Source organism: Theropithecus gelada, chromosome 19 (genome assembly GCF_003255815.1).
Source record: "Theropithecus gelada isolate Dixy chromosome 19, Tgel_1.0, whole genome shotgun sequence".
In the NCBI taxonomy this organism is placed as follows: domain Eukaryota; kingdom Metazoa; phylum Chordata; class Mammalia; order Primates; family Cercopithecidae; genus Theropithecus; species Theropithecus gelada.
In genome coordinates, this window is record NC_037687.1 from 37,681,460 (window position 1) to 37,700,114 (window position 18,655).

Consider the following 18,655-nt stretch of genomic DNA (forward strand, 5'->3'; position numbering starts at 1 on the left):
TTTAAGACAGAGTCTGGCTCTATCGCCCAGGATGGAGTGAGGTGGCGCGATCTCGGCTCAATGCAACCTCCCCGTCCTGGGTTCAAGCAATTTTCCTGCCTCAGCCTCCCGAGCAGCTGGGATTACAGGTGCCTGCTACTGCACGCAGCTAATTTTTGTATTTTTAGTAGAGACATGGTTTCGCCATGTTGGCCAGGCTGGTCTCAAACTCCTGACCTCAGGTGGTCTGCCTGCCTCTGCCTCCCAAAGTGTTGAGACTACAGGCATGAGCCACCACGCCCGGCCAAGTCTAACACTTTTTCATACAACCGACCTTCAAATATTGGTAAACAACCTCAGCCGGGCACGGTGGCTCACACCTGTAATCCCAGCACTTTGGGAGGCCAAGGTGGGCGGATCACCTGAGGTCGGGAGTTCGAGACCAGCCTGACCAACATGGAGAAACCCTGTCTCTACTAAAAACACACACACAAAAAAAAAACAAATAGCCAGGCATGGTGGTGCATGCCTGTAATCCCAGCTACTCGGGAGGCTGAAGCAGGAGAATTGCTTGGACCCAGGAAGCGGAGGTTGCAGTGAGCCAAAATTGTGCCATTGCACTCCAGCCTGGGCAACAAGAATGAAACTTCTTCTCAAAAATAAAAATAAAAAAATAAAAAACAACCTCTATGTGCCACCTACCCTGTCTTCCCTCGGCCATTTCCCATGTGGGTTCACCTGAAGCCCCACACCCTCTGCTCACTTTCCCACAGGTAAGTGAAGTGCAGCAACCACAGCTGACACTCCGAATCCTCGGGGTGGTCCCCAGAGCAGTAAAGCCACAGGACCCCCATCCCCATCCTGGCACCTCACGCCTATCTAGAAGCTGAACGCCACATCAGTTGATCTGGGGACGCTGACTTTCCCTGCTTCTACTGCTGCTCAATCATCCCACATGTGTGCAGGTGTCTACTTTTTATTCAGTTTTATTTTGTAAGAAATATTTATCGGAGCCTGCTGTGTACTGTCACTGGAGAGACAAAGGTGAAATCACACCTGGTCCTGCCTCACAGAGCTCCAGGCTATGGACAGAACCCACTCAAAGTCAGACCATTACCATTCAGTGAGAAACACCGTGACAGACATCAGAAAAGGGTTTTCTTTTTTTTAAAAAAAAAAAAAAAAAAAAAAAAAAAAAAAAAAAACTTTTTATAGAGACAGGGTCTCACCATGTTGCCCACACTGGTCTCAAACTCCTGGGCCCAAGCCATCCTCCCACCTCAGCCTCCCAAAGTGCTGGGATTACAGGCACCCATCCAACACAGGCTTTTTGACTCATCTCACTAATCCCCTGTGAGTAATCTTCCACTCTTGGTTTCCTGGGATCAGTTTTCTTCATTTCAAGCTCAAAGTGAAAAAGAGAATGCAAATTTCCTTGATGGTCCTTTGTGTGGTCACAGCTCGACCCGGCATGTCCTCCTGGCTAATCCAGGGTGCTCAGGACTCCCACTTCACTCTGAACGTCCTCTCTCCTATTGGAGCTCACCACATCCGCACCTGCAGCAGCCAGGTGGCTGTACACTAACAGAAAATCCAGCAAGTCAGGAAACTTGATTTACTCCCTTAACTTTGAGGTTAGTGACTGTGTTGTTGAACTAATCCTATAATTTCCCTGAACTTTAATTTCCACATCTGTAAAGTGGGGCAGGTGGATTCAGTCACCCTAGGTGCAGCTGTATAGTGAGAGCTCCTCAGAGGCAGCAGCACACCTGATCTCAGCATCCACCGTCCAGCAAATACCAGGCACACACTAGGCACTCAAAGCCTCACTGAATATATGTGTGAATAAATGACTATATGCGAGCCATGTGGATCATGGTCAAAGTCAACAAATATTTCTGAACGTCTACCAAGTACACTGTACAACAGGGAAATAAGTAACCCACACAGGACGGTGTTTTCTCCCAACTTCCCCTTACCTCCTTCCTGGGGAAGGGAGGGCCTCTGTACATCAGAGAGACTCTTGATACAAATAATGTTCTTGAGATGTGTTATAAGAAGTTGTCGGCCAGGCGCGGTGGCTCGAGCCTGTAATCCCAGCACTTTGGGAGGCCGAGACAGGTGGATCACGAGGTCAGGAGATCGAGACCATCCTGGCTAACATGGTGAAACCCCGTCTCTACTAAAAAATACAAAAAACTAGCTGGGCGAGGTGGCGGGCGCCTGTAGTCCCAGTTACTCGGGAGGCTGAGGCAGGAGAATGGCGTAAAACCCGGGAGGCGGAGCTTGCAGTGAGCTGAGATCCGGCCACTGCACTCCAGCCTGGGCGACAGAGCGAGACTCCGTCTCAAAAAAAAAAAAAAAAAAAAAGAAGTTGTCATGTTAACAAGAAAAAAGTCCATTTGTCTTAGGGGTGTTTTATATTAATAGACCTAATGGACCCAAAGCCCCCTCCAATGGGACACAGGATGCAACACCCACCCCAAGTGCATGGAGGGGAAACCAGATGGAGTGAACTGACAGGGAGCAGGACCTGGGGGAGAACAGTGGGTAAAGAGACTGAGACACCCGGAGGAAGGTCTGAGGAGGAGCTCCTGGCCCCTGCAGTGGCCTCGGTGTGGACTGATGCAGAACTCAGCAGCACAAGTAAAGTGGCCGCACCAGGCTCCATTTGTACATGGGATGGTTTTTCAGTAACATTTTCTTTCTGCTAATGGGCTGCATTTTCACACACTTTTTTTTTTTTTTTGCTCCAGGGGGCACCTCTCCTACAACACGCCCCTGCTCTGCACGACCCTCCTCTCTGCCCTCCACCAACCCAAATCCTCCCCCATCTCCAGCTCAAGTTCCACCCGACCAAGTCCCTCTCAGTCCCCCTGCACTCTTGCCACTTGGAGAGATGACTGCACTCATATCTCTGGGCTTTATGAAATGGATGTCATGTCCCTGGTTAGACTTGAGCCTCCTGAAGGCAGAGACCATTTTTATATTTTCCAGAAAGAAGCCACATCCGTGATTTGCATCAGAACAAGCTTAGGCCCAGCCTGAGCCTTCAACTTGGACACAGGCTCAGTCCTAGCAGTCCCTGGCCCCTGCAGTGCTTTATAAACACTGCAGTAGCAAAGTCCACAATCAACTCTGTGACAAGTCAACAGGCCGAGATAATTTGAAAACGTGGAGAAAAAAGAATGGTCAAACAAAAGCAAAGGGCTTTGACTCATGCCTTTCCTCTTTCCTCCTCTCAGGGAAACAAAGTCACATCCCCTGTTCTCACTCCTGCCTGGAGGCTTCCAGGGAGGGCTCCCTTGTTTGCCTTCCCTTCAGCCCCCATGAATATCACCCAGCATTCAAGCCCAGCCTCTCCTCTCCCTTTGCGCACATTTCCTAAAGTCTCGGATAAATGTCAAGTTTAGTGAGTGCTGATATTCTATGCCCCTAATGTTTACTTCGAGTATTATTACCTTTCTTCTTTTGCCCGGGGCCATTTCCAAACAAGGGCTGGAGCCAGGCGCCCCAGCAGCTGGGCAAACACCCTTCAGGGCTCCTTCCCTCCTGTGGCTCCTGTTTCTCAGACCCTCTGGGACCTGCAGCTCTGGGGGTCTCTTCCCCCAACCCAGTCCCCTCTCCTTTGGACCAGAACAGCTAAGCCATGGCCACCTTCCTGATGGACACACAAGGAGGCCTGGTGTCACCCACTGCTCCAGGGCGGTGTTCTGGGCAGGGGAGCTGCCTCTTGTCCCAGATCCTGCTCTGCTGCTACCTTATGTGGCTACAGAATTGGAGGGAATTGTGAACAGAGAGAGGACAGGGCAACTTCCCAGGCAACAACACTACTATTGCTGATATTTTTTAAAGGATGGGAGCAGGAGGGGAAAGAGACCTTGTCAAAGTCTCGCCTACCAACACTTAGCAGCCACTTTCCTGTCAAATATTCAGATAGAGAGGGTCACTGAAAGGTATAAGGAAATCCAAGCAAGAAAAAAAGGTTTGAGGAAGAAATCATGAGGCACTGGGGTGTGGGGAGGCGGGAAAGAGTACAGGAGAGAACTGGCACGGCTGCCAAGTTATCAGTCACCTTCTTATGTTCTTAAGAATGCTGCATTTCTTTTGTTTGACCAGTTTCACCTCCCAGATTCCCATAAAGCACATGGTCTAATCTGTTACCTAAGAGCAAAACAGCGTCACCTCACCTGTTCTCGCCCTCAAATGGGAACGCTGGCCTAGGACTAAAGCATAGACCGCCAGGCTGAGTACCCTGACCTGAGTCATCCCCAGAGATCAGCAGCCTCCAACAGGGAACCTTCCATTATACTCTTCAAGCAACTTAACAGCTGCACCAACCGTTGCAATGAAAGTTCTAATCTCTTCCTTCCTCCTGTTGCTGCCATTGATGCTGATGTCCATGGTCTCTAGCAGTCTGAATCCAGGTAAACAAGACTGTCTATGAAGGGGAAAATGAGGGGAGGAAATGTGGCAAAACAGGCCACAGACACATCAAAATGCAGCTTCTCTTAGCTGTGGGGTATTGGGGTGAGTGAGCCTTTCTCAATGCCAGTTTCCTCCTTTACAAAAAACAGCAAACTGTACTTACACCCAAACGATGTTGACAAAGTTAAATGAGATATTGTATGTGAAAATATCTGCAACTGGCCGGGCGCAGTGGTTCATGCCTGTAATCCCAGCACTTTGGGAGGCCAAGGCGGGCAGATCACAAGGTCAGGAAATTGAGACTATCCTAGCTAACACGGTGAAACTCCATCTCTACGAAAAATACAAAAAATTAGCCAGGCGTGGTAGCACGCACCTGTAGTCCCAGCTACTCAGGAGGCTGAGCCTGGAGAATTGCTGGAACCCGGGAGGCAAAGGCTGCAGTGAGCCAAGATGGTACCACTGTACTCCAGCCTGAGTTACAGAGCGAGACTCCGTCTCAAAAAGAAAAAAGAAAAAAAAAAAAGAAAATATCTGTAATTGTAGCTGATCCTCCTCACACACACAGGTATGTATGTATGTATATATATACTAGCTCAACAAAGATTTGCTCCCATGTCTTCTCCCCCAACCCTTTTCCAAAAGAGTAACATAATTATCATGGCTAAACTTAATGATGGTGGTGGGAGGGTGTTGAAGGCAATGGTACCTTTATAGAAGATCAGGAAGTCCTTGCTTATATTCTTTACAGTGCACCGGAATGCCACCAACATGTCTTAATGCTATTTACTGGTAATGAAATAAACTAGAAAAAGCCTGTCACCAGGTAGTGTCCATATTTGAAGCTTTATTCGTAGCAAGCCCTGCTGTAACAGCTCACATTTTGGGAAGCAGACCTTAGCTTAGGGGTTGCAAATCTGCTCCAGCTTTCACTATAAAGTGGCCCAGCCCTTCACAGAGCAACCACGAAGAACAGACCTGACCCCCATGTATATTTCTGCTTGTGAGCACCATCTCCCCAAAGGCCACTTTGAGGTGAAATGGCTTTGCTGCATACTCAGCACCAACTTGGTCCTAAAATCAGGAGGCATTCTCCCTTCTCCACTCCAATTTCCAACATCTCTTCCTTTGTAGCAAGAGTGCTCTGGAAGCTGCTAAGCCCCATAGCCCTAGGGCCTAGACCACTATTCCAAAAGGGAAGACTTTTCCATCACTATGACAGACACCCACGCTACAGTCCTCTGCCTGAACTCAAAGCTCTAGCCCCAACCTGTTTTTCCAGTGTACCTCCCTCTACTCACTAAAAAATACTATTCTCCACCCAAACTAACCTGTTTGCTCTTCGCTGAACATGTATTGTGTTTTCCCATCAGCTCAACTTTGCTCAGACACCCAACTCAAAACCACCTTCCACAGCTTCCTTCAGTTCCTCTCACAGGCAGACATGTGGCCTCCCTCCTGAGAGCCAGCTTAGCCCTGCTGGACACTCTCTTCTTGCACTTATCATCTGCTGCCTTATATTGACGGGCCTCATGTGCCTTTCCTGCCTCTACCCCCTGCGTCGGCTGCAAACTACTTGGTGGCACGGACTGGTGCACTGTTTCCATATCCCTCACGCTATTCAGCTCAGTACTCAGCGAACATTAGATAACCTCAAGAATGCATCCTCAGGTTTCTAAATCAAACCAGGGCTTCATAGCAGCTCTACTGACATTCGGGCTAAACAGTTCCTTGCAGTGGGGGCTGTTCTGTGCACTGTGAGATGTTCAGCAGCATCCGCGTGGCGTCTCTCCACTACACGCCAATAGCAGCCTCCCCTCTCCCTCATCCAAACCCATTATGGAAGCCAAAAATATCTCCAGACATCGCCAAATGTCCCCTGAGGGGGATCCACCCTTGGTCAACAACCACTGCTCTACACCAATAGTTCTCTGCATGGCCACACTTTTAGACTCACCTAGACCTTTACACTCAGCCTGGAAGTCAGGGGGACCTAGATCTTGACTCTGCCACACACTTTGCAACCCTAGACAAGTCGCCTCACTTTTTTGAGTTTCAGTTTTATCATCTTAAAATGAAGAAAATACCACTTGTCACACACACTTGTGAAGATTAAATGATCCGCAGTGTGACCTAGAAAGGGTTTAATAAATGGACTGAGTAAAATTTCTAAGTCGCTCCTAAAGGACGAGGGTGAGGAACTGGGGAAAGCTCCCTGCGCCACCAGGAGGCACCATCACAAACCACGTCGCGGGGGGTGGCAGCCGGGCTCAAGCCTTGTTTCCCAGCCAAGCGAAGTGTTGCAATGTAGGCCTGAGTCTGAGCTACTTAGTGGCTAAAGGAAATAATAGCTCCTCCATCCCCAAAATAAATCTCAGAATAAAGTCTAATCTTATTTTATCTCTTAATCACATACATGCTCAATGTGCTTTTCACAGGGTTAAGGGAAATAAAAATAAGTGAGAATATATGAGGTCATTAGGAAATAAATTACTTATAATAACAGATTCATTAATTGTAATATTATTTAATTATAAAATTACTTATATCAGACACATTAAGAACTCCTATATCACAAGCATTGTTCTAAGCACTTCACACTTATTATCTCATTTGTCCTCACAAATCTAATGCATTTCTTACTTTTTCTTACTTTTCATTTTTCAGACTTTGAAAAATATTATAAAAATAGAGTTCCAGTATAGCCTTCATCCAATTGTTTTCAAACAATATCTTATGTAACCATAATACAATTATTAAAACCAGGAGATTAGCATTGATACCATAATATTAACTAATCTACAAATGTTCAAATCTTGCTAATCGTCCCACTCATGTCCTTTTTCTGCTCCAGACTCCAATTCGGGATCCCACTGAATAAAATGTCAGATCTCCTAAGTCTCCTCCAACCTGGGATAGTTTCTCAGTCTTTCCCTCTCTTTCAGGAACTTGACACTTTTGAAGAGTACTAGCCAGTTGTTTTGTAGAATGCTCCCTGAATATGGGTTTGTCTGATATTTCCGGCTACGCATTTTAGGCAAGAATACTTCAGAAGTGATGTATCCTTCTCTGGACATCCCAGCAAGAGCCCCAGGATGTCGGTATCTCTCATTACTGATGGGGTTCACTTTAAGCACTTGGTTCAGGTGGTGTCTGCCAGGTTTCTCTACTGTAAGGTTACTATTCGTCTCATTGTAATTAATAAGTATCTTGCGGAGAAACACTTTGGAAATATGTAGACAGCCTGTTTCTTCTCATCATACTTCTTTTTCTTGTTGTTCACCAGTTAACAGCATCATCATACTTTTAACATTAATTTTTAGACTCTATGGATGATTGTTTCCTACAAAGAATTATTACTGTGGTATTGGACAAATAGTGATTTTCTACTTCCATTGTTCCTTCTACATTTATCTAATCGGAATTCTGCCATAAGAAAGAGTTATTTCTTCTTCTTTCTTTCTTTTTTTTTGTTTTTTGTTTTTTGTTTGTTTGTTTGTTTTTGAGATAGAGTCTCACTCTGTTGCCTAGGCTGGAATGCAGTGGTGTGATCTTGGCTCACTGCAACCTCCACCTTCTGGGCTCAAGCGATCCTCCCACCTCAGCCTCCTGAGTAGCTGAGACTACAGGCACACACCACCACACCCGGCTAATTTTTGTATTAGTAGAGACGGGGTTTTGTCATGTTAGCCAGGCTGGTGTCTAATTCCTGGCCTCAAGTGATTCCCCCACTTCCACCTCCCAAAGTGCTGGGATTACAGGCATGAGTCACTATGCCCAGCCTTTTCTTCCTTATTTATTTGTTCAGTTATTTATTTATATCAGCATGGACTCATGAGTATTTATGGGTTGGAATCCATTACTATCATTATTTATTATGTTGCTCATATTGTCCCAAAATTGGCCACTGGGAACTCCTTCTAGTTGGCTTCTATGACCTTTAGACATGTCTCCATCATTTTTTGAGCAGTTCCTTCGTTTCTGACACCACAAGAAGCTTCGGGCTCCTCTTGTGTTTTTCTGTCCCAGCCCTGGATCAGCTATTTTTCCTGGAAGCCCTAGTTCCTTTCATGGGAGAATGATATTTACAGACCATGGGCACTGACTGATAGGCCCATTGCTAGTAGGTGCTGGTGCTTCTAGGCCCTCTAGTGGTCAGAGCTGGGAAATAACACACACGCACACTCATGTACAGTAGTCCCCACTTAATCGCAGTTTCAGTTACCCGCCAACTGTGGCCCCAAAATATTGTTATGTTATCTTGAGAAACAGAGAGAGAAAGGCCACATTCACATCATTTTTATTACAGTGTGTGTGTGTGTGTGTATATATATATATATATATATATTTTTTTTTTTTTTTTTTTTTGAGACAGTCTCACTCTGTCACCCAGGCTGTAGTGCAGTGGTGTGATCTCGGCTCACTACAAGCTCTGCCTGCCGGGTTCACGCCATTCTCCCGCCTCAGCCTCCCAAGTAGCTGGGACTAAAGGCATGCACCACCACAACCGGCTACTATTTTGTATTTTTAGTAGAGACTTGGTTTCACCGTGTTAGCCAGGATGGTCTCGATCTCCTGACCTCGTGATCTGCCTGCCTTGGCGTCCCAAAGTTCTGGGATTACAGGCGTGAGCCCCCTCCCCAGCCTATTACAGTATATTTTTTAAATTGTTCTATTCTATTAGTTATTGTTAATCTCTTACTGTGCCTAATTCATAAATTAAACTTTATCATAAGTGTATATGTGTAGAAAAAATATATATATATATAGGGTTTGGTACTATCTGAGACTTCAAGTATCTTGGGAGTCCTGTGGATAAGGAAGGACTACTGTACTATTATTAACCACATCTTACAAATTAGGAAAATGAGGCATAGAAAAGTTACACAACTTTGTCCAAAATCACAAAGCAAGTATATAGTGGATCTGGGAAATGAAAATAGTGACAGATGCACCATAAATCCTAACAAGTGGAAGTAACTTATTTACACATCGACATCAGCAGAAAGCCACAAGCCCAATATTCCAGCATAGACACTCTCTTTGGAAAATAACCAGAATTCCACAGCAATAACCACAATGATAACCATCATGTACTCAACACCCGCCTGGGCACTGGGCTCCCACAGCAGCTCACTTATTCCCAACAACTCTGCGAGGAGGATTTTACCATCCTCCTTTTACAAATCAGGGAATCGAGGATCATAGAAGCCAAGGGACTTGTCCAAGTTGACATAGTTAAGTGATAGAGCCAATAGCTGACCCCAGGCCTATCTGGATATAAAGTGCACGTTTATGCCACTGTATCAGTGGTTCCCAAAACTGATTTTAGGTGTAATGTAAATAAGCTTCTTTTTACTTTAATACTTCTGTGTTTATTTTAATGCATGTTAGGAAAAAAACTAAGCATACATCAAACCTGTAATTTCACAGATAATATTGCATAGGATGAGGATGTTTTGCAAAATAAATTTATTTAGAGAAAAAGTATAAGGCTGGGCACGGTGGCTCAAGCCTGTAATCCCAGCACTTTGGGAGGCCGAGACAGGCGGATCACGAGGTCAGGAGATTGAGACCATCCTGGCTAACACAGTGAAATCCCGTCTCTACTAAAAAATACAAAAAACTACGGCGCCTGTAGTCCCAGCTACTCGGGAGGCTGAGGCAGGAGAATGGCATGAACCCGGGAGGCGGCGCTTACAGTGAGCTGAGATCCCGCCACTGCACTCCAGCCTGGGCAACAGAGTGAGACTCCACCTCAAAAAAGAAAAAAGAAAAAAGAAAAAGTATAAAGTGGCCAGGCATAGTGGCTCATGCCTGTAATCACTTGATGTTAAGAGTTCAGGACCAGCCTGACTAACATGGTAAAACCCGCCTCTACTAAAAATACAAAAATTAGTCAGGCATGGGTGGTGGGTGCCTGTAATCCCAGCTACTTGGGAGGCTGAGGAAGGAGAATTGCTTGAACCCGCGAGGCAGAGGTTGCAGGGAGCTGAGATCGCAACACTGTACTCCAGCTTGGGCGACCGAGTGAGACTCTGTCAAAAAAAGAAGGAAGGAAGGAAGGAAGGGAGGAATGGAAGGAAGGAAGGGAGGGAGGGAGGAAGGGAGGGAGGGGAGGGGAGGGAAGAAGGGAGGGAGGGGAGGGGAGGGAGGAAGGGAGGGAGGGGNAGTCGGGAGGCTAAGGTGGGAGGATCCCTTGAGCCTGAAAGTTTGAGGCTGTAGTGTCCAGCATAGGCAACAGAGAAAGACCCAAAGGAAGGAAGGGAGGGAGGGAGGAAGGGAGGGAGGGGAGGGGAGGGAGGAAGGGAGGGAGGGGAGGGGAGGGAGGAAGGGAGGGAGGGAGGGGAGGGGAGGGAGGAAGGAAGAAAGAGAAAGAAAGAAAAAAGAAAAAGCATGAAGTAAATAATACTAAGGGTGGTTTAAGCTATAGAAAAAAATCATAAAGATGGTCTAAAAATGTCTGAAGTTTGGGAGACATAATACTATAGCACCATGCAGCTTCATTTTCAGTTTCCTCTGTGAAACTAGGGTCATATAGCAGTGCAGAATAAAACAACAGACTAAGAATCTTGTACCTGTAGCTGGGTGTGGTAGTGCTTGGGAGGCTGAGGAAGGAGGATCACTTGAGCCCAGGAGTTTGAGGCCACACTGTTCTGTGATCATGTCTGTGAACAGCTATTGCACTGTAGCCCGGGCAACATAGCAAGACCCTGGTCACTAAAAATAAAATAAAATCCTGGACCTGGGTTTCAGCCCTAGATATGTCCCCATTACCTTTATGAACTTGGGCATTTCATTTGCTCTCTCTGGGACTGTTTCCTCATCTTAAAAAAAAAAAAGGAGATAGTGATTTAATGAAATTAGTACAGCCCTTGGCCGGGCGCAGTGGCTAACGCCTGTAATCCCAGCACTTTGGGAGGCCAAGGTGGGCGGATCACGAAGTCAGGAGATCGAGACCATCCTGGCTAACATGGTGAAACCCCATCTCTACTAAAAAATACAAAAAACTAGCCGGGCGAAGTGGCGGGCACCTGTAGTCCCAGCTACTCGGGAGGCTGAGGCAGGAGAACGGCGCGAACCCCGGAGGCGGAGCTTGCAGTGAGCTGAGATCTGGCCACTGCACTCCAGCCTGGGCCACAGAGCGAGACTCCGTCTCAAAAAAAAAATTAAATAAAAATAAAATAATAAAATAAAATAAAATAATTAAAAAATAAAATTTAAACATTAGTACAGCTCTTTTGAAAGCAATTCTTAACTTTTGACCCAGTAATTCCACTTTGGGAACTCTCTCCCAAGAAAATAATCTAAAATTTGGAAAACAGTTATAAGAACAAAGAAATTTACCAACTTCTAAAAAATAAAACTTTCTAAATATTCAGCAATGGGAAAGCAGTTAAATAATTTGGAACACATAATTATTGAGAGTATTATGCATTCATTAAAAATGTGTTATAAAGATAACACAGCAACATGCCTATGAATGGAAAAAGAGAATGTGTTTACATTCTATGGTTATCACTACATTGTATAAAAAGCATATGCAGGTAACAAATATGCCAAAATACCAACAGTTTGTAAGAATAGTAATTTCTCTGTTTGTACTTTCAAAATTTTCTCCAACAGTTAAATTACATTTAGACTGAAAAAAAAACTTCAGAATTAAGGAATTCGATTAAATAATCTCTGGGATTTCCTTCAGGGCCTAATATTCTGTGGTTTTTCTCTGGAACTAGGAGTAGAGGTCAGGCAAGAGTAAAAATGTTAGAAAAGTTTACATGGCAGGGGCTATGCCAGGTTAAAGTACTTTGATAACACTCAAAACAGCACATGAGAACACTGGAAAAGCAGCCCTTGGGGAAATGACGCAACCCCCTCCATCTGTGTGGCAGAAGTCTGGGAAGTAGGAGGCCTGAATTGAGCCATATGATCTCTAAGGGTCCCCTCCAAACAACATATCCATCCACGTATTGAACAAACATTTACCAAATGCCTACCATGTGTCAGGAACCACGTAGCTGAATGACTATTGAGCCAATGGTTCAGAGTCTAGTGAAGGAGAAAGATTTTATGTTAGTTTGCTAGGACTGCATTAACACAATACCACAGACTGGGTGGCATAAATAAGAGAAATTTATTCCTCACAGTTCTGCAGGCTGGATCTATGAAATCAGGGTGCCAGCACAGCTGAGTTCTGGCAAGGGTCCTCTTCCAGGCTGCAGACAGCGGACTTCTCCTCTTATCTTCAAGAGGTGGAAAGAGAATGAAAGAGCTCTATAGGATCCCTCCTACTTTTTTTTTTTTGCGACGGAGTCTCACTCTGTTGCCCAGTCTAGAGTGCAACGGCATGATCTTGACTCACTGCAACCTCTGCCTCCCGGGTTCAAGCAATTCTCCTGCCTCAGCCTCCCCAGTAGCTGGGATTACAGGTGGCATGGGCCATCACACCCAGCTAATTTTTGTATTTTCAGTAGAGACAGGGTTTCAACATGTTGGCTAAGCTGGTCTTGCACTCCGGACCTCGAATGATCCGCCAGCCTCAGCCTCCCAAAGTGCTGGGATTACAGGGATGAGCCACCATGCCCAGCCTAGGATACCTTACCTTTTTAAAAAATATATATATATATATATATATATATTTTGTAGAGACAAGGCCTCGCTATATTACCTAGGCTGTCTTGAACTACTGCCCTTAAGCAATCCCCTTGCCTCAGCCCCCCAAAGCACTGGGATTACAGGTGAGAGCCACCACACCTGGCCTATGTCCCATTCATAAGGGCCTTTTTTTTTTTTTTGAGACGAAGTCTTACCTTGTGGCCCAAGCTGCAGTCCATTGATGCGATCTCAGTTCACTACAACCTCCACTTCCCGGGTTCAAGCAATTCTCCTGCCTCAGCCTCCCGAGTAGCTGGGACTACAGACGCATGCCACCATGCCCAGCTAATTTTTGTATTTTTAGTAAAGACAGGGTTTCACCATGTTGGCCAGGCTGGTCTTGAACTCCTGACCTTGTGATCCACCCGCCTCGGCCTCCCAAAGTGCTGAGATGACAGGCGTGAGCCACCGCGCCCAGCCCAAATCTCCTTTTATTATAAGGACACCAGCCAGACTGGAGTGGGGCCCACCATAACAGCCTGATTTAATCACCTTTTTAAAGGCCCTATCTCCAAATACAGGCATTCTGAGGTACTGGGGGTTACGGATTCAACATGTGAATTTCAGGAGACATAATTCAGTGCATAAAAGATTTCAAACAACAACATTACAGTGCAATAACAGAACTGCATTCAAATACAATAGGAACCGCATGAAGGCATAATTCATTCTGACAGGAAGTATCAGAAACCACCATAAAGGAGGTGTCATCTGAGCCAAGTTCTTACTGGAGAATCTCAAGTCTATAAGCCATCATCCTTGATTGTCATAGGAATTTTTTTTTTTTTTTTTTTTTTTTTTTTTTTTTTTTTTTTTGAGATGGACTCTTGCTCTGTCGCCCAGGCTGGAGTACAGTGGTGCAATCTTAGCTCACTGCAACTTCCGCCTCCTGGGTTCAAGAGATTCTCCTGCCTCAGCCTCCTGAGCAGCTGGGACTACAGGCACCTGCCACCACACCTGGCTAATTTTTTGTATTTTTAGTAGAGAGGGGGTTTCACCATGTTAGCCAGGATGGTCTTGATCTCCTGACCTCATGTTCCACCTGCCTCAGCCTCCCAAAGTGCTGGGATTCCAGGCGTGAGCCACCGACCCCGGCCTGTCATAGGAATATTTTAAGTATCAAAAAATGGAGATAAGATAGAATCAGAAGATAAAAACAGGCTCGGATAGAGGCCAAAAGAAGAATGTATTTGTTCCAGAGGAACAAAGGTAAATACCATCATTTGATAGCTGAACTGGGACTCTGGATTCAAATACAGCTACTTGGGGTGGGTGTGATGGCTCATGCCTATAATCACAGCACTTTGGGAGGCCAAGACGGGCAGATCGCTTACACCCAGGAGCTCCAGACCAAGCTGCGCAACGTAGCGAAACCCTATCTTTACAAAAAATACAAAAACTAGCCAGGAGTGGTGGTGCATGCCTGAAGCCTCAGTTACCGAGGAGGTTGAGATGGGAGGACCAACCAAACCCAGGAGGTCGAGGCTGCAGCCGTGACTGCACCACTACACTCCAGTCTGGATGACAGAGTGAGATCCTGTCTCAAAAAAACAAACAAACAAACAAACAAACCCAGCAACTTGGAGGTCAAGGGAAAATCTTGGTTTATGGAATAATCTCCTCCTTGCTCTCACTCTTTTAAGTCATGAGGATTTTAGTGTGAGGTATGGGGAGAGGTCGGGAGGCTTTGACAAAGCCCTACCTTTTATCCTCTCTTCCATCTAGAAGCCATTCTTTCTCCACCTACCTTCAGCTACGCTTTTCCCTAGGCCAGATGTTGTTTAATTATGAAATTTTTTAATATGGTTACGTATAGGCCGGATTTTAAACCTCAATTCCTCATTGATTAAAATATCCCTCAGCTGGGCACAGTAGCTCATGCCTATAATCCTAGCACTTTGGGAGGCCAAGGCAGGAGGATCACTGGAGCCCAAGAGTTCAAGACCAGCCTAGGCAACGTACCAAGACCCCATCTCAAAAATATAAATAAAAATAAAATATTCGTCTCTTGAAGTAACCTAGATTCTTAAAGTAAAAATGGAAAAATGGAACTGTGCTGACCTAGGTAGCACAATGCTGGGAGGATCATTTCTGTTCCCTTTCCAGTGTCTGGATGTGACCTGTTTCCTTCCGACAGGGGTCGCCAGAGGCCATAGGGACCAAGGCCAGGCTTCTAGGAAGTGGCTCCAGGAAGGCGGCCAAGAATGTGAGTGCAAAGGTCAGTAACTCAGCATCAACAACAGCGATGGCATCACCATGACCCCAGCTCTCTCCCTTGGGCCCCTCTGAGACCAATGCAGATGTTATCACAGCTGACCTCACCCATTCCCCTCTCCACAACCTGCCACATGCAGCACCCGTGCCCGCTTTCTTCCTGACTCTCAGGCAAAAACTGGACTTCTCCAAGGTCTAGGGGGAAAGCCAGCCAATGTCAGGCTGCCCCCTGCCCCTTATCCTTTTCCTAAAGAACCCAGGGCTACCGCCCAAAAGGCTTTTTATTTTTTCCTGGCCTTCCAAAAGCTTCCTGAATCCTATTCTCAGCCTTATTTTACTCATAGGTAAGACTGAAAGCAGAGAGACAAAATGGCTTCCCCAAGGGAAAGCAGCCACTGGAAAGCAGACACCCAAGCCTTACTCCTCATTCTTTGGAGTAATGATATTCTGATGCACCCTCCAAACCTGCCACCAAACCCTTGCCCAAACAGGTCAGGAAAAACAACTCAGAAATACAAGCATTCAAATAGCCGGATGGACACTGTTCTGTGTTGACCCCTTTTCCTACCCCATTGCAGTGGAAATTCAAGGCACAGAAGATGGCGATTAAAGCTTCGTCCTACTCCCTCCTATCATATGTTTTAACTCTCCCATCTAAGCAGCAGTGCTGTTGTTTCAGATTGGTTCCTGAGAGCCCCGAGAAGAAAAGTCATGACAGTTTCTGGGCTGCCAAAGAAGCAGTGTCCCTGTGATCATTTCAAGGGCAATGTGAAGAAAACAAGTAAGTTTGCAGAGGATGATTTTCCTTATACCACAGTCACTCCGTGGAATCACTAGGGATGAAGCACGGTTGAGAATAGAAAAAAGAGGTGAAATTAAGACCAGGATAAGCACACAACTCAGCCCTTTCTACTCAATGTCAACTTGTCGGGAAATAGGAAGAGCAGGAAAAGCAGGATACAATTCTCCTGATACTGGAAAGGTTTAACCAAATTCTTAGATTTTAAAACCTCACTTTTACCAAAGTGGGGGTAGATGGGGCTGTTGGAGACCTGGTAATTAATCTCTGAAGATTACACCAGTGTCAGTATCAAACAGAATTTGACTCCTCCCTAGTCTAGCAGTTTTGTGTTTGTTGTTTTGTTCTGTTTTTTGAGTGGGAGTCTTGCTCTGTTGCTCAGGTTGGTCTCAAACTCCTGGGCTCAAGTGATCCTCCCACCTCAGCCTCCCAAGGATCTGGGGTTAGAGGTACACACCATCATACCCAGTTTAGTCTACCAGTTTTTAAGTGTCATATTAAAAAGTATATTGGCAGCCAGGCACAGTGGCTCACGCCTGTAATCCCAGCACTTTGGAAGGCCGAGGCAGGTGGATTGCTTGAGGCCAGGAGTTCAAGACCAGCCTGGCCAACATGGTGAAACCCTGTCTCTACTAAAAATATAAAAATTACCTGGGCATAGTGGTGCACGCCAGTAATCCCAGCTGCTCGGGAGTATGAAGCATGAGAATTGCTTGAATCCTGGAGGCGGAGGTTGCAGGGAGCTGAGATCACGCCACTGCACTCTAGCCTGGTTTTGAACTCCTGGGCTCAAGCTATCTGCCCACCTCGACCTCCCAAAGTGCTAGGATTACAGGCGTAAGCCACCATGCCCGGCCAGATTTCTTAAAGGTCAGACTAACGCAATACGTATAGTATAATCTCATTTTTGTTTTTAAAATAAACCATTGTATTTATATACCAGAAGGTATGGAAAAATATGTAGCAAACTATTAACAGTGGCTAGCCCTGGAAAATGTGTTGTAGAGGCTGGGGTGGGGATTTAAAAATATTTTTCCACTGGATGAGTCTTATTTTTATAATCTTTAAAACTCTCATAAAAATTAAATGTTGGCTGGGCACAGTGGCTCACGCCTGTAATCCTAATATTTTGGGAGGTCAAAGTGGGTGGATCACCTGAGGTCAGGAGTTCAAGACCAGCCTGGCCAACATGGTGAAACCCCGTCTCTACTAAAATAGAAAAATGAGCCAGGCATGATGGTGGGTGCCTATAAGTCCAGTTACTCGGGAGGCTGAGACAGGAGAATCGCTTGAATCTAGGAGACAGTGGTTACAGTGAGCCAAGATCGAGCCACTGTATTCCAGCCTGGGTGACTGAGCGAGACTCCATCACAAAAAGAAATTAAATGTTAAGGCCAGGCATGGTGGCTCACGCCTGTAATCCTAGCATTTTGGGGGGCCGAGGAGGGTGGATCACCTGAGGTCAGGAGTTCCAGACCAGCCTGGCCAACATGGTAAATTCCTGTCTCTATTAAAAATACAAAAATTAGCCAGCCATGGTGGCAGGCACCTGTAATCCCAGCTACTCGGGAGGCTGAGGCAGGAGAATCACTTGAACCTGGGAGGCAGAGGTTGCAATGAGCAGAGATCGTGCCACTGCACTCCATCCACCTGGGCGATAGAGCAAGACTCCGTCTCCAAAATAAAAAATAAAAAGAAAGAAATGTTAAAAATGTTTTTAACACTAGCCTCTCCCCTTTATTTGCACCCTAGGACACCAAAGGCACCACAGAAAGCCAAACAAGCATTCCAGAGCCTGCCAGCAATTTCTCAAACAATGTCAGCTAAGAAGCTTTGTTCTGCCTTTGTAGGAGCTCTGAGCTCCCACTCTTCCTATTAAATATTCTCAGTCAAGAAGACAGTGAGCACACCTACCAGACACTCTTCTTCTCCCACCTCACTCTTCCACTGTACCCACCCCTAAATCATTCCAGTGTTCTCAAAAAGCATGTTTCTCAAGATCATTTTGGTTGTTGCTCTCTCTAGTACCTTCTTCTCTTGTCAGTCTTATCCTGTGCCCTCCCCTTACCCAGGCTTAGGCTTAATTATCTGAAAGATTCCAGGAAACTGTAGCTTCCTAGCTGGTGTCATTTAACCTAAATACAATCAGGAAAGTAGCAAACAGAAGTCAATAAATATTTTTAAATGTAACAGATCAAAATTGTTTCTTTCAAATGGGGTCTGCCAATTCACATCCAAATGACCCATTTTACTCTATTCACTGCAGACTGAATGCAGATTCTACACATAATTCTCCCCACCAAGACCCTCACTCTGTCTCCATTGGCCTACTTGTTCATCTTTCACTCATTCAACAAATCTTTCTGAGGTAAGAGCTAGGTAGGACAAAAAAAAAAAAAAAAAAAAAGTATACCAATGAACCGGACATGGTCTTACTAAAGATAATATAGGTTTTAAAAAAAAATTGGCACAGTTTCTTAGCACTTAGGCAGCCTTTGGTATTTATAACTACTATCATCACCATTACCACCATCATTATCAGTTATCATCATCAGTGGTCACTGTCTTTGAGTTTCCAAT

At 45.5% G+C, this 18,655-nt stretch overlaps 1 protein-coding gene across 1 annotated transcript; it reads left to right on the top strand.

Annotated features, from left to right (window-relative positions):
• Positions 1 to 4,110: 4,110 nt before the first annotated feature.
• CXCL17 (C-X-C motif chemokine ligand 17) lies at positions 4,111 to 18,529 on the top strand. The gene is made up of 4 exons (XM_025366283.1): positions 4,111 to 4,406; positions 15,200 to 15,280; positions 15,956 to 16,057; positions 17,828 to 18,529. Exons 1-4 carry the CDS (start codon positions 4,328 to 4,330, stop codon positions 17,923 to 17,925), a joined length of 360 nt encoding a protein of 119 aa, XP_025222068.1. The 5' UTR covers positions 4,111 to 4,327; the 3' UTR covers positions 17,926 to 18,529.
• Positions 18,530 to 18,655: the final 126 nt, after the last annotated feature.